At 44.5% G+C, this 16,452-nt stretch overlaps 1 protein-coding gene across 5 annotated transcripts in view; it reads right to left on the bottom strand.

Annotated features, from left to right (window-relative positions):
* LOC114028481 (E3 ubiquitin-protein ligase UBR4) overlaps positions 1-16,452 on the bottom strand; it is a 147,511-nt gene that overhangs the window by 44,954 nt on the left and 86,105 nt on the right. For all 5 annotated transcript variants that reach the window (XM_027842733.1, XM_027842730.1, XM_027842731.1 and 2 more), the window contains 12 exons: positions 15,384-15,528; positions 14,615-14,700; positions 13,750-13,837; positions 13,094-13,287; positions 11,186-11,425; positions 10,445-10,583; positions 6,962-7,087; positions 6,699-6,827; positions 4,563-4,906; positions 2,996-3,086; positions 2,348-2,432; positions 2,072-2,199 (listed from right to left, as the gene is read on the bottom strand). In XM_027842733.1, coding sequence (XP_027698534.1) covers positions 2,072-2,199; positions 2,348-2,432; positions 2,996-3,086; positions 4,563-4,906; positions 6,699-6,827; positions 6,962-7,087; positions 10,445-10,583; positions 11,186-11,425; positions 13,094-13,287; positions 13,750-13,837; positions 14,615-14,700; positions 15,384-15,528 — 1,795 coding nt within the window. The remainder of the gene's footprint in view (positions 1-2,071; positions 2,200-2,347; positions 2,433-2,995; positions 3,087-4,562; positions 4,907-6,698; positions 6,828-6,961; positions 7,088-10,444; positions 10,584-11,185; positions 11,426-13,093; positions 13,288-13,749; positions 13,838-14,614; positions 14,701-15,383; positions 15,529-16,452) is intronic.

Below are 16,452 nucleotides of genomic sequence, written 5' to 3'. Positions count from 1 at the left end.
AGTGAGTATCTACTATGTGCCAAGCACTGTGCTAAGGATACAAAAATAGGCAAAAACAATCCCTGCCCTCAAGGAGCTCCCAGTCTAATGGGGAGACAACACACAAACAACTATGTATTATACAAAATACAGACAGAATAACCACTGGCATTTCAATAGTGCTTTAAGATCCGTTATAACAAACGTTATTCCACAACAATCCTGGGAGATAGGTGCTATTATGACCCCCATTTTACAAGAGAAGAAACCGAGGCAGGCAGGAGTCTTCCTAAGTCCAGGCCCAGCACTCTATCTACTGCACCACCTTGCTGCCTCATTGTGAGTATTCTCAGAGGGAAGGTACTAGCATTAAGAGAGACTGGGAAGGATTTCTTGCACAAGATGAGATTTTGGCAGAGGTAGAGATGAGGAGGAAGAGTACTCTAAATGGCAGACAATGAAAACATCTCTGGAGTGGCAAAGAAACTGGTGTCAGTTAGGTGGTACAGAGGATTGAGCACTGTGCCTGGACTCAGGAAGACCTGAGTTCAAATTATGAGCTGCGTGACCATGGGCAAGTTACTTAACCTCTTCCTGCCTCAGTTTCCTCATCTGTAAGATGGAGGTGATAACAGCACCTACCTCCCAGGATTGTTGTGAGGATCAAATGAGACAGTATTTATAAAGCCCTTAGTACAGTGCCTGGCACATAGTAGACATTACAGAAATGCTTACTCCTTCCCTCTCTTCCTAATGAAGAGTACACAGAGGGAAGAAAAGCATGAGACTGGAAAGGTTGGAAGAGGCCCAACTATGAAGGGTTTTAAAAGCCATAGAGGATTTTGTATTTGTTGCTAAAGGCAATAGGGAACCACTGGAGTTTACTGAGTAGTGGGGGTGACATGGTTAGACCTGTACTTTAGGAAAATCACTTCAGTGTCTGATGGACTGGAGTGGGCAGAGACGTGGTGAGCCCAGCAGGCCACTACAACAGTCTAGACATGAGGTGAGGAAAAGTCTGCATCAGGGTGGCAGCAGTGTCAGAGGAGATAAGGATGGTGCAAAGGTGAAATCGACAGGCCTTGGCAAAAGTTGGATATAGAGAGTGAGAGTAAAAAGTCCAGAGTCCAGGATGACTCCTAGGCTGTGAACCTGAGGGAGCAGGAGAATGGTGTAGTCCTCTACAGTAGTAGGGAAGGTAGGAGGGGTGGGGTGTCTAGGGGGAAAGATGATGACTTCTGTTCTGGACATGCCGAGTTTAAGATGTCTACTGGACATCCAGCTCCAGATGTCTCAAAGACAGTGGAGATGTAGGACTGGAGGTCAGCACAGTGTTAGGGGCGGGACAGGTGGAGTTGAGCACTTGTCAGATGCATGGCTGAGGGAAGGCTTCAGGGCATGCTTTCGACCTTGAAGGTACCGTCTAACCCTGAGAATCTTATGATAAAAATACTCAACCTGCCAGTCCTGTGATGGTTCTAAGCTCCTCCCTTTCAACTCTCTGAATTCTCTCATCAGTTGTCCTTCCACTTTAGTTTGCTTAAGCCTATCTCGTCTGCACTTGCCTTCAAAACTCCCAGAATCATCCTACTACCTTCCTCAACAGCCCCAGCCCCCAGAGGTCTGTGTCACTTCAGCTTTAATAACATGTCCAACCAAGAAAGAATGAAAGACCAAGTCAGGTCTGGGAGGCACTTGCTACAGATGCTCCACTGATCTGTACCATGCCTAATCTGAGGGTGTTTAAACAGTTTCAGAAAACAGATAGCTTTTGAACTTTAATGAATTTCAAAGAACTGCCACCCACCAGAAGAGCTCTGGTTAGTCAAATGTCTGTGCCTCAAAAGCCCCAGTGGGCAAAGGGGGGAAAAAAACCCACCTAAGGGGAAGTTTGGGGCAGAAGGCCCATGAAAATCTCTGAGTTGTTTGTCCTAGGGCTAGATTTTAAACACTCCCTTTCTCCATGGGAGACACAGCAAGACAGTGAGAGGTGGCAGGCCTGTTCTGGTTATTGGGCAACCCCAAGGAGTAGCAGCGACTAGAGCCTGGCACCTCCGGCTGGCTTTGCATCCACTGAGAACTTGTGAAATACCTTGTTTTTCTTGCTGGTTGGAGCAGGTGGTTTGATCAGCTTCTGCAGGATCCGGAGGCACATGAGGGTAATATTCTCCACGACAACAGGCGTTTTGATGTTTACGGCCATGAGGAAAAGACTGAGAGCTGGCATGGAGGAGGCAGAGACCCTGAGTCACTACCTCTGCCCAGGGAGTGCTCCACATCCTAGCAGATCTGGTTTCTCTGGAGCCTCTGCCCTGCAAACCCCTGGTCCTGAAGTGCCCATTCCCGATCCCCAACGTCCTGGACTCACCACAGCGCAAGCGAAGTTCCCAGCAGCTATCCTCCTTCGAGATGGAGTCTGTCAGTAAGAGCATTTCATATTGAAGGCTGCTTGCCTGCAAGATCAAGGGGAAGAGAAAGGTCCAGATGGGCCAGGAGTCTGCCTGTGACCTTTCAACTCTGACAGGCATCTCAAGGCTTTAATTCTCACAACTCACAACTTCTGTGACGAAGCTGGGGTGGGATAGCCTAGAAGAATATCTTTGAGTTACAACAATGATGAACACTCACACTTACAAAGCACTTTCCTCATCACAACCCTGGCAGAGAAGGGTAAATGGCTCGCCCATGATCACACAGCTGGTGAAATGTCACTATCAGGATCTGAAAGTGTCCTGACTCCAAGACCTGTGTTCTTTTATTACCCTGTGCTTCCTTTCATAGCAGAGATACTAAGAGCAACAGAAGAGAGGAGGAGCAAATGCCTACACACCCACTGGCCGAGGTGCTGATGTGCCACTGATCAGTACCAAGGTTGGCCTTAGCATGGGCAACTAACTGGAGCAAGAGGGCTCCTAATGAAACTGGTGGAGTGGGATGGAAGAAGAATGGGTGTCAGGGCGTGTGAGCTGACACTTGGGGGGACAGAGGAGTGATGAGGAGAGGAAAGTTCCCTTACCAGATCAGGGTTGGCCCAATGGCCTTTCAGAGCTGCCGAGACCTTGCCAATGATCAGGTCGTTCATTTGTTGAGTTGCTTCTGGATTATCCCTAAGAAGAGCAAGAAACAGACAGTTATTAGACTCACTATTGGCTGTGATTCTCCCTGTTTAGGGGCAGCCCAGGTACAATGGGCTTAACTTCCCTAACTACAGAGGCTTCAATCTCTACCGAGAGGCTTTCCCAGAACTCTGGTGACTGAAGCAACAAGATACTATGAGAAGGAACCTAGGATGGCACTCTCCTGGACACCGCTCCTCCTCCATCGAGAGAACAGCAGCACTAGCACCAACAGGGCTGCACGCTCACAGAGCACACCCATGCCTTACACCTCAGCTTCCCACGAACAACGCATCTTCCCTTCGCCTGACCTCTCTCTGCCTTTCTAGGGCACATCTGCAAAGAGGTCTCTCAGTTCAACTACTATTTCCTCTTCAAATCTCTTCTCAGGACTCATCTTGACAACAACTCCAACTGACAAGCATGCTTAACAACCCAATAGGTATTGTTGATGTTTCATCTTCAAAGACGACCAATGACATCACAGATGATGTCTTGACTTGCAGGTGAATCGGATTTAAGTGAGGCAGCCTTGCTCTCTCTTCCTGAGTCACTGATGTCCAGTGACAAGACAAAAGTCAAGATGAATGGCCATGGCCTGGGATGCGGTGAACGACCATGGCACCTTTGACATATGACTAAGCTCAGATCACTCCACAGCACCTGCTTCTGCCACCTTCATGGCCACTGGAACAAATTGTTCTCATCCACCAATTTTACTGGGAGAAGTCTTCACATGCTTAGGGCAGACACCCCCCTAACTCACTAACAGGTTTGAGGCCTGCTGGTTACCCTCAACCTCATTTAACCCATCTGCTAAGTGGGTTAAGTTCTAGTGGGGTATGGCCATTGCACACGCCATAACTTCCTGGAGTCACAGGAGACAGTAGGGTGGATTGCGTGGACACCCACAGTGGATGAGCAGCCTTGCAAAGGGCTCAGCAGCCCTCCCATCAGAGGTGCTGGTCCTCTTGAACAACCATACACCCCCACCTAGTAGATACAAGACACTGGGGATACCTAGTTCTACCAAACTATTGCTCAAAGGTAGCAAATCAAGAAGACTGAGAAGCTCCCAAAGGTCGCTTAACCATTCTTTCCTAAGTACCTCATCCACTTGTCAATCTCTATGATAAATCTATTTTCCACTCAAGTTCAACTCAAATGCCATTTTCTCTTCAGAGTCTTTCCTGGTTCCCAGTGGGGCCCCCCCTTGCCCACTCAAAAAGTGCTTTGTTTTATACCTTGCTAAAGCCTTTGTCCCACAACAGTATACATAATAGTTCTGTTTTCTCTTACTAATCTGTGAGCTCCATGATAGCAGGGACTACATGCAATCCAAACCTGAACTCCAGACCATAGCCCTGTGCAATGTTCTGCATTAAACAGCCATTTTGTGTTTCCTGCACAGCTAGCATGACTGTCTCCAAAACAGACCCAAGAGAAAGAGGATAAGCTGGGTCATACCTGGTGAGGAGACACATGAGTTGGCGGACTTCCTCCCGCATGGAGGCAGCTCCCCGGCGCAGATTGTAATCAAAGAGCTCCCGGATGAGGCCCTGTGAGACAAGGATATGGCGCAAGGCCGGGTTTGTGGCCAGGGCCCGGAGCAGCGTGATGCAGTGTTCTGTGACTGCGGAGGCACATCCATAGCACTTGGTGGAGGAGGTGTGGCCACAGCCTAGGACCGATAAGGCTCGGTACTGGCTGGCAGTGAATGTCGGCTGCACTGTCGTCCTTGATGACTTGGTGGCTGCCTCCCTCTGCTGCAAATCATACTCTAGGAGCTCCTTCCGTGAAGCAAAGACTTTCTGGGGTCAAAAGGAGAGTGAAGAAAGAAGGAGTCAATTACTATAACACCAGAGAGGAATTCACCTCAAAATCTAAACTGAGAAGCCTTTCTCTAGCCAGGCCTCCTATTTCAGGGGCTTCAGTCCTTGGATCTGATAACTCAGAGCACCGGTAAGGTGCTGGAAAAACTTGGCTGTTAATATGTTTGTGACAGCCCAGAAAACCCTCTAGTTTCCAGAGGGGGCGGGAGGGGGGATCACCTGGAGTGTGACAGGCTACCTCTGCTCTAAGCATAACTCCTCCCCTGCCTGGCAGCTGCATCCTAAGAAGGGGAGCAAACAAACTTTTTCCTCGAAAGGATTAGCTAACTTCTAAAAAATGTTTCCATCCCTTCCCAGCATCTCCCCAATGTTATTATGCTGTTTATTATAACTTTGCATTGGTGCTGGGAATGGCCTCTTAATTCTGCCTCCCTGGTGAAGAGCCTTCCCATGCAGGAGGATAGAGTTGTCCTAAGCTGTCTCAAGACACAGTTAGAGTGTTTGGGGTAAATAACAGCAGTTTGAAAAAACTTGATTGGGGGCGGAGGGAGAGGAGGAAGGGTGTGTGTGCAGGAGTCTAGCATTTCTAGCAACAAGCTGTCTGCTCCAGGCACACCCCCTCCTGGGTGGCACTGCTTCCCTTTTCTAGAATTTCTTATTCCTGCAGCCTTTCATGCTAGATGCTTCCCAGCTGGCCTCACTAACTGGCGTCTTGCTGCCTGGGGCATCAGAGGTGGAAAACCAATCAGACATGCTTGGCTGGAGGGTCTTCCCCTCCCCATAACACATCTGGCCCTTGTCCACACTGGGAAGCAGCCAAGTTCTGAGGGGTGGAACCCAGGGACGCTCACACTAAACTGGGGAAAGAAGGAGAGCCTGCATGATACAGGACACAAACAGGATGGGTCAAAGACAGGACTTGAATCCAGGTGGTCCTGGATCTCAGGCCATCTCTTTATCTACTGGTCTATGCTACTTCCCTGTTGATTTGGATAACTAAGAATTCATCCATGTCTTCTACATTACCAGTTCTGTTGGCACAGATGGATTTTACAAACAGAAAAGCTAAGGTGCCGGAACAAAGGCAGAGATGACAAAGGTGGCACAAGCTGAACTCTGTGGCCTCACTCAGGGCCCACCCTTGTGAATGTCTACACAGTGAGATTTACAAGACTCTAGGCAAATAGTGTTCCAATGCATGAACTGTGAGCTGCTCCATCCAGCTTAGGGAGCAGGCACTGACAAGCCAAGAGCTCTAGAAGGATACCAATCTCTGTGCTCAAACATATGATCTCTGTGACACCCCCCCCCATCACACTTGATTTCTAAGGATTATCAATTAGAGCTGGACCTCAGCTGTATTTGGTTTCACTCTCTCATTTTTTCTTTTAATTTTTTTTCATTTTTAAGTATAAGGAAACTGAGGCCCTGGGAGGAGAGACCTGCTCATGGTGTTGTCTGGGGACAGGCCAGGACTGGCCTTGAGAGCCACTGAAGCCCCTTGAAACTCTCCAGTTAGGATTCGAACCTCAGTCCTCCGACTCCACATGAAGCATCCTGCCCCAGACTACCTACCTTCCTCAATGTGCTCACTCCACTCCCTGGCAGAGACACCCCACCTCCTAAAGCTAGGGGGTAAAGGTCATCTCACAGGAGAGCAAGTATTCCGGAGCTAATCCTTCTAAATGGTTTGGTCTAGGGCAACACCAGGGTTTGGGTTCACGAAGGGCTGCTGGGATGCTTAAATACCATCGGTGTTAGGTTTTCCTACCTGTATGATCTTGGAGAGTTCGTCAAAAGAGTTCTTACAGTCCCCGCAGTACTCTTGAGCCAACTGTAGGATGTAGCGATTTACACTGGCTGACGTGGAGCTGATCCCCCCAGCACTACCTGAATCATCCTAGAACCCAGAAAGGGAAGTTAAGTCAGCAGTATTCTCCGCCTTGTGAACATACAATCTGGGAGCTCTTAGCATACGCGTCAACCCTCCCCACTTCCCTCCCTATAACGCCTCTGAACTTAGCTGGGCATTACCTGAGGCTTTTCAGGGGCTGCCTCATTCACTTTGCAAAGCAGATTTTCCAGCTGCGGCCTGTGTCCCATTAGCTGGTGATACACTCGGTCAGCTTTATCCAGGAGGGTGTTGATGTTGGTCACAGCCTAGGGATAAGAGGAGACAAGAGACTGGGTTAGAACTAGTCTAACTTTTCCACACAAATTCACAGGATGTCATCAAACCTATCAATGGTCATCCAGACTTTAGTTACAGCTCTCTAGTGATGAGAGGAACCCTACTACCTCCTAAATCAGTCCATTCTTGGAAAGCTCTAATTGGGAGGAAGCTTTTCTTTAAATCAAGTTTAATTCTGCCTTTAAGGCAATTTCCACCTAATGCTCCTAAGCTTTGTCCTCTAGGCCCAGGCAGAACAAATCTAATCCCTCTTCCATAGCACAGCTTTTCCAACACACTAGTAGACAGCTATCATTTCCCCTCTGAGGCTTATCTTCTACAGACTAAATATCCCTCATTTCTTCAACTAAGCCTCATGTGGCCATAACTAGAGGCACTATGCCATCCTGGGTGCCAGCCTCTGGACACTCTCCAACTAATTGGCATTCTTCCTAAAACGGTGCCCAGAAATGAGCACCCTACACCATATCTAACCTGACCACATAGAGCATATATAATGGGACCACCCTCTCCCTTGGCCTGAACGTAAAATTACCTCTTTGAGTGAAACCTGAAATGGTATTTGCTTTCTTGGCTTCCACAGTCATGGCAGCCAGAAAAGGTTTTTAGGCCATTAATCCACTTACCCATCCTGTATAAGACTTTGCATTTATCTCTATTAAACTCCAACTTATTAAAGTTGATTCAATGTCCTTGGTATATCAAGACCTAAAATCCTGAATTCTTACTTTGTCCTAGAGTATGTTAGTTCTCCTTCCCAGCTTTGTGTCATCTGTCAATCTCATAAGTGTGCCATGAAAGTCTTCCAGAGCCACTGATAAATGCTCAACAGTCCAAGGTCAAGCACAGACTAGGGGCCTCCAGGGGAATCCTCCACACAAGACTGCCTCAAACCATGAATAAATTAAGGGTTGGTCATCCAAGCAGTTCTAAATCCACCAATGCTACTGTCCCCCCATCTTCTCCATTAAAATAACATGAGAAACTTTATCAGATGCTTCACGAAAATTCAGATAAGCTATATGTAGAGCATCTTCCAGATTTATCAGTCCATCAGTCCTGTCAATCAACCAATAAACATTAAGCACCTACAGTGTGCCAGAAACTGTGCTATGTGCTGGGACTACAGAAAGGCAAAAGAAAAATCCCTGACCTTAAGGAGCTCACAATCTAACAGGTGATACAAGAAGCAAATAGATATGTACAGGTAATGGATAACTAGGATATAATTAACAGAAGACACTAGAATTAAGAAGGGCTGGAAAATCTCTGTAAGAGATGGGATTTTAGCTGACACTTAGAAGGAAGCCAGGAGACAGAGATGAGGAAGAAGAGCATTCCTGGCATGAAGGGCAGCCAGAGGAAATGTCCAAATATCCAGAATCAAAAGAGATGGTCTTTTTCATGGAACAGCAAGGAGGACAGTCAAAAAATGAAAGAAAATTCCTCTGGAATGACCCATTCTTGACAATGTTCTCTTTATAAAAGTTTCTTTTTTCCTCCTCGATGTAACTGGGAGTTGTTTTGTGGCTTCAGAATTGCATTCTTAAGTGCTTATCCATCTTGGACTGACTACCCCCATAAATTTTAGGCCATAACAGGACTATCCGTCTTTATTCTCAACTCTCTGAAATTTGCTTCTCTACAATCTAAGGTACATGACAGACTATAGCCACATTCTCTTTTCTTCTCTAATCCAAATTCTAAGATAGAGCGGTAATTTTCTCCCAAGGTTCCTATCATTACCACACCAACATCCAGTTTTTTGGTGAGAATTAGATCCAAGATAGAATTTTTCCATCTGTTGGTTCCTCCATTTTTAAGATCTTCAGGGCCTTGCCTTCTGACTCACTTTCTCTGCCAAAACTGAAGCACCACCTGATCTTTTCAACTACCATGAACTGAATCCTTTATGTGTTTTCTCCCCCAATTAGAGAGTAATCTTCTTGAGAGCAAGAGACTGTATCCCCAGCACTTAGCAAAGTGTTGGCACATAGCAAATGCTTAATAAATGTTTTTCTATTCCAATCATTAAAGCAATTCAAGAAATTATTAACCACTCTATTTTTGAAAGAGAGAGTTCCAACAGATGTCTGGATAATTGAAGTTACTAATATATCCTGCCTCTAAGTCAGGCTTATAATCTGTTTAAAGTTTGTTAGTTTTTGTTTTTCTTTTAACTCATCTATTTCCCTTCTGTCCATTTGGCCTATAGTATCCTCCAAAGACAATACTGCTTCTGTTGATCTACACTCAAATGTTCTCTACCAGGTTTCCTCCTTCTTGGTCTTGCGTCCACCTCTTTATATGAGTATTATTATATACACTGTTACTCTCACCCCTCTTTTACTATTCCTTGGTGCTTTCAAATAAGAAATAGATCTCTTTTCAATGTCTCACTTCAGTCACAGGTCTCATCTCACTACATAATGGTGATATTTCTGAGGTCAAATTTGCCTTTTTGCAATAGTATGTCTAGTTCATCTTTGCCGCTACCTACATTTTTTGCATTTCTATATAGACCTGAGGTCATGGATTTAATCACTGGTTCCTTTCATGCATTTTTTTCCCCCTATGAACTTCCATCTATCTCCACTGTTAACCTTCCCACAGTTATTCTCTGTGGTACCTCAGTTGGTGGATATACCTAGACATTATTCTCCTGCCCCTTTCTTTTCAGTTAAGAGTCTTTCTGATTAGATTTACAAGACTCCAGGCAAATACAGTCTTACCAATCCTAATCAAGTGCACTTTATGCTTGGCCAAGAGCCTGTCATTCCTATATTATAATCTGTGATCCAGAAATCATAGATCAGTAAACCCCATTCTCCAACACCATATTTTTAGCTACATCTTCACTTCCTTGAAATGTCGTCTCCAAATTACTCTAGTATGTTTCTCTATTCTCTGCTGCCTTAACTTGATTTCCTTCTGGCCTTGGGTTCACATAACTTGCACAATCCAATCACACATTCTTTATGATTGCAACCAATGTTGGGAGGGTCAAGAGTTTCATACTTCCCACATAGCAGAAGGGTGCCCCTACTGAAAATGCATGGCCGAATATAGTTCCTGAATTTTCAAACCTCAGGTTATCTTCTATATGAGATGTACCTCTTGTGTTACTGAAAGCCACCCTTAAAAAATCCTAATCAAACTAGATGGGTCATTATTCTGACTTGTTTCAATCCATTAAAATTTAAAACCTTGATAGTCTTCTCCCCCCTCTCTCCCCTTCTCACAAAGCTAATTATCCTTTACCCCAACAGCGGCACCTAAAGTAAGACGACATGGCACTACTGATCTTAGTCTGGGCCTATCCTCACCTTCTTTCGGTCTTCTTCATTCTCAATGGGATCCACAGCACAGCAGGGCTTGGCATAAAGCATGAAGTCAAAACGAGCATATTTACAGAAGCCACAGGCATTGCATAAGAAGGGATCCTTTTCATCATAGTTGATGGACCTAGAAAGTCAAGGCAGTTATTAGATAAAAGGGGCAGCAGAGGTTTGAGGGATAATCTCAAGATCAGGGATCATGTCAGATCTACTTTCCAAAACTCTAATATCAACCACTATGATGAGTTATCAGATATTAGAAGGTAAAGATGACTCCAGCAATATGGAAGATCCTCGACATATTTGTGAATTTGACTGAGATGGAATACACCAGAGGTGTCAATCACACAGCCCGCATTTGCTGCCCAGACCACATTAAAATGGAACTGGGAAATGTTTAACAAAACAAATGTGCAATAAACCTTAGATAATGTTAATATGAGGTTTTCTAAATCAATAAGCAGCCTGCAGGGATACTTATGCGTGGTTTGGTGGTCCTCATTTCTATCTGAGTTTGATACCACTGAGGCACACCATTTTGGTCTTCTGCTGGGCCCACTCTGAGTTCCCATAATCCCACTAACTGACAACAACCTGAAATCTGAAGGCAGGCATTAAGGAAAGAGTTCAAATCACTGGATATACCCAGACTCTACACTGTCCCATGGACCCTTCCTACACACACACACACACACACACACATTCTCTCTCTCTCTCTGTCTCTCTCACCTGCATTTATGACACTGGTAGACATTCTCCCCACAGTTGCCACAGACCCCAGGGTTAGCAGGAACAGAGGCACTGCATCGCGGGCATTGCAGGGTCTCTGTGGAAGCCTGGTAGTTTTCATAGAAGTCTGCAAACTCGATCATCAGATTAGAGGCCACAATGGGCAATGGCAGGTCAATCTTCACCTCTGTCTGCCCTGGGGTCAACTGTACCTTCTTGGCTTTGTGCCAACGAGCTGGCCTAGGGAACAGGAGTTCTGGTTAAAGGTCTGCAGCAAAGGAAACCAAGACCTCTCACCTCTAGTGCTATCAAGAGACAAGGGGAAAAAACTCACAAGTGCTTAGGTAATTATTCCAAGATAAGTAATTAAAGGGGAAGAATTAGTAGACAGTTGATTCATTCATTTTACTAACAGCTTTACCCCAGAGAAAAAGGTGAGACAGTCAAGGGATGTGTGTGTATAACAGACCTTGTACTTATTTACAAGGTTAATTTCCAAGAAAACCAACAGGAATGTGACACTTGACCACTCACAGACACTAAAGAAATACGACACCTCAAAGTAAGTGACGCTGAAACAGAAAACCTCAAGAGGTATATCTAATACAATGGATGGGACCAGATGACCCTCTGAGGTTCCATGATACTAAGAAGGTAACTGCTCCCAACTGACTGTTTCTCTCAGCCCCCATTAGGACACTCACTTTGGAGGGCCATAGCTAAACTGCTTTAGGGAAGCTGAGAAATATGGCCTGGAATCTAGGCCAAGTGCCAAGAATAGTATCAAAAATAAACCCAATTAAAAAAAAAATAACTCCACCACTCCCACATGCCCACCCCATTCCCCAACAGAACAGAAAATTACACCAGCTATCTTGAGCAACAGCTTCAAAAAACTGTGAATTTCTGCCCTCAGGCCACCAGTGTTGCCTTTTGGTATCAAGAGTTAAAGGAAATATCTCTGAGCCTGGTTCCCAAGAACATCCTTCTGAGGCAATGTGACCCACCCTCTCTTCTCCTCCTGCCCATCACTGTCAGCAGCTCAACAAGCAGGGTGGCAGCACATCCCTTTATAAAGTCAGTGCTTTCCATATGAGCAGGCTCAGGTAGGAATGAGGAACTCTGTCACTAGATAACTTCCTCAAACCAACCTGGGTTCTTTGTGAGGCTTTTCAAGTTAGCTCACCTCCCAGGCCATGCTCACTGTTAACAATGTGGGACCTTCCTGGGCTCTGGGCCTAAGCCACAGCCTGATACCTCACCAGAAAAACATCCAATTCCATAAAATCCACAACTCCTGCCTCTCCTCACAACTCTTTCATTTGTGCTCCTCCTGACTCAACTTACACTGCCCTGAATCTAAACTCAAATAGATGCAGGAATGCCCAAGTCTGTGTTACATGACATGAGATAGAGTAGGAAAAGTTTAGGCAGAAATTGAAGCGATCTATAATGGACAAATTCTGGGAGAAGACCTCTTACTGTTGTACAAAAGAACTACAGTGTTGAAATGAGAGCAGAATGCTCCATGAAGTCAACAAAGTGGCCATTCCTCTTGGCAACCTGTTCTACAAATCATTCGCCTCCCAAATCGGGTTTTCATATATACCATTAAAAGACAGAAAGTCAAGAGGAAATGAGGAGAGGAATCTACTGATATATCTTCCAAGGGATAGGAATTTGTAGAAGGCTGGCCCTTGACAAACCACAATGGGAGGCCTGCTTTTTTCAAGATCTGAGCACGCCATCCATGTCCCTCTAGTTCTCACTGCCTGGTCAAAACAGCTGGAAAGCTCAAAAAAGAGTTGGGGAGGGGGGTTGATCCCTGGAATCAAAGTCAGAACCTTTAAGTGGGCCTCCCAGACCTATCACATCCCCCAGCCTCTTTCCAAACCTGAAACTTCATACTTATTTTTCAGCTCCACGATGGCCTGCACTGTTCGGTTGTTGTAATATAGATTAATGGTTCGCACCATCTTGGTGCGCTTCAGGTCACCAATCTTCACTGTCACTTTGCTGATGGTATGGCTGCCAATGAGCTTCACTACCTGCTGAGTGGTGGTGTAACGGGTATCCACTTTGATGGAGGAGAGCTTGATATACTAAAAATAGAGAATGTGAGGCGATTAGGACGATAATGGGTGACCCAGTTTCCTCCTAAAGCTATTCCCAAACAGTCCATGAATATGTCAGATTACAAATTCATTAAAGGTATTGTGGGGTAGTGAAACAAACACTAGACTTGAAGATAGGAGACTTGAGTTCTAATCTAGGCTTTTACTGGCTGTGTAAATTTGGGTAAATCATTTCACATCTATACCTCAGTTTCCTTATTTGCAAATGGGGATATTTGCATCACCCACCCCATAAAGCTGCTATAAGGAAAATTCATCATGAACCATAAGCATTGCAAAAATAGAAGTTATGAACTGTGTTCTGTAGTCTGGGTACATATTCCTTCCATTTTCTTATGAGAATTGGAATAATAACCTATTCTACAGTCACCACTTTCTAAGAACACAACAAACACCATAGGGTCCTCCGTGGTAGAGCCCATCACTTACACAGAATGGCACTTCCGGGTTGTTACACACCAAGCAGGGATCACTCTCTAGGTAATAACCATCAAACTCCACCAAACCGGACAGAGTGCTAGGAAAGAAACCAGGCCAGACATGAGGAAATCATCTCTAGGATTGCTGAGCTTCTCAAAGGAATTATTAAAAATGTCTTGAATCAACAGCCCTGTTCATAGCCCTGTGTTCCTAAGGGCACACAGGAAGACGAGAAGTTCCTTCTCCTAAGGTCTGGATGTCATAGGAAGAAACTTCCAATCTAATTCAGAAGATAGTGCCTTTCCATAGAAAAGAAGCACTATTATAGGATACATCTCCTGGGATGCAAACCCAATTGCTTTCACTTTTCTAGGCACAAGGAACTGATGCTATTTTATACAAAATCTGACTGTATGGTGATGATGCAGTAACTGTCATTAACATCTAAATTACTTTCTTCACAGTAATCCAAAACTATTCTAAGTTCTGAGGTTCTTCTAGCTACGTCAGATTTCACATGAGATTTGGTGGTAAATCAAACCCACCCTTCCTTAAAGACATGACTAGTTCCAAAATTTCAAAGGATAACTCTAGATCTCACTTTCCTTGGGAATCTTCAAGGTTTAATAAAGAAAATGCCTATTCAAAGCCCAAATGATGATTGTGACACACCTTTCCTCGCTGTTATTAACATAAATATATACTCATCTCATTTATTATTGTGTTGTCTGAAATCTCCCTAAGATTAAGGGCCTCTGATCCGTTGTCTAAGCTCTGCCCACCAACTATTTCACCCCCTAATATTTGGCGGAAACTTTAAGTATACTTTCACGTAAACTGCTCTCCCAAGAGGCAGGAAGCAAGACAAACTTACTTGTAGATGTTGGAGTTGGGATGATTGGTAAGAATATGGTTTTGGGTTCGGAGAATTTCTACAGCCTTCTGCGAATATTCTTTCAACTGAAACACAAGTTAAGAAATGATCCTAGTATACAAACTAAAGTCTAAATGGAAGAAAACTCTTTTTTGTTTTTCCCACTCAGAGCTGGCCTAATAGTAATTCTAAGGTATTTCAGGCCTGGTGCTAGGGGAACTAAGGGAAGTAGGGCTAATTCCTGGTTATTTCACTTGTTAACAATTCCTTCTGGTCCTAATGACAAGTTTAGCTTGAGAGCCTCCTTAGCATTCTAGTCTCTACTCTGGGAATTATCTCTGGTTCCTGCAGAAAAGCTGGGCAACAATGAGCCAACTATTGTAACCAGTGGGGAAATATTTATAAGTGTCTAAGCATACGTTTTTTCAAACAAGATAAGAACTGGCTCTACTTGCTCTATGCCAAGTAACCTTAATGTAACTTATCTGCCACTCCTATTTCATACACCTGTGCTTAAAAGTCTAAGATTGGGTCTATCTGTCACGTACAGCCTCTACATAAAAAATGCTGGGAGCATTTAATACTATACTAATATATATTACAATAATATAAAAATGATCAAATGTGTTAAAGTGATCTTCAATATGGGCTTCCTTTCTAGGAATTAGATATAATGCCCTCAGCAAAAGAGTAAAACAATGCCCCACCCTGAGTAGAAGAGAAATGAAGCAGAGTTTTGTCTTCTTGAGGTCTAGAGTCATGATGTTACCTTTTTCTCAGTCTGTGGGGTTTTCAAAGAGAAATATCCCAGCAGGTCTACAAACTGGGCAGCCTTGCGGCCATAGGCTGGGAGTTCTGGCCAGATGGACCACATCAAGTCCAGTAGGAGTTCCTGCTGCGATTTGTTGGAGTTTCTGTGGACAAATGACAACTCAGGTTACTGAGCCAAAGGAAGCTCCAGGTTTTACCTATTCAGGTGTTTCAAAAACAACCAATTCCACTAACTTTTACTAAGTGCCTACTATGTACAAGACACAACGCTAAGTATAGGGGACACACACATAAGACTCTATATAGTCCCTACACGCAAGGAGTGTATATTTTCCAAGAGGGGATACACCACACACAAGAAGCAGACAAATTATTTACAGTGTCAGGAGGAAAAACAGACACAGAAAGCACCCTACGAGAATGTGAGGAGAGACTACTTTAAGCTGAGCTGACTGTGGAAGGCTTCAAGAAAGACAAGACATATGAGCTGAACCTTGAAATAGCATGACATAGTAGAATGTGCTAGACCTAGGGTTGGAGAGAATTGGGTTCAAATCACATCTTGTATCTTACTAGGCTATGTGTCACTAGGCAAATCACTTAACCTCTCACAGCCTCAGTTTCCTTAACTATGAAATCAGGAAAATAACAGTGCCTACCTCAGAGTTGTTAAGATGCTCAAACAAGATAATGAATCTAACATACTTTGCAAACCTTCAATTCCTATCTACATGTCAGCTATTAGGGTAACTGTAGTAAAATGTAAAAGGATTTGAACAAGTGGAGTGAAGGAGAGCAAAGTGTCCAGGTGTGGAGAACCAGCCTGCAGAGGCAAAAGAAGACAGAATGATATAGGAAGTGATCTACCTGGGCTACAGAAAGGCAAAGCTACTCAGCTCCTGCTTTGCTTCTGTTTTCTTTACCAAGGAGAAGGATCTTTAGACTGGGAAAGACAGAATGAAAATGGTAACAAGAAATTGAAACCCAAGGAAAGAAAATATGTGGATGTCTTCAACAGGCCCCAGCCATCACACACCAGATCCAGAAGAACCACATCTCAGAATTTA

This window comes from Vombatus ursinus, unplaced genomic scaffold (genome assembly GCF_900497805.2).
Source record: "Vombatus ursinus unplaced genomic scaffold, bare-nosed wombat genome assembly UNPS02014884.1, whole genome shotgun sequence".
In the NCBI taxonomy this organism is placed as follows: domain Eukaryota; kingdom Metazoa; phylum Chordata; class Mammalia; order Diprotodontia; family Vombatidae; genus Vombatus; species Vombatus ursinus.
The sequence above is the reverse complement of the archived record's forward strand: the minus strand, read 5'-3'. Positions and strand labels throughout refer to the sequence as shown.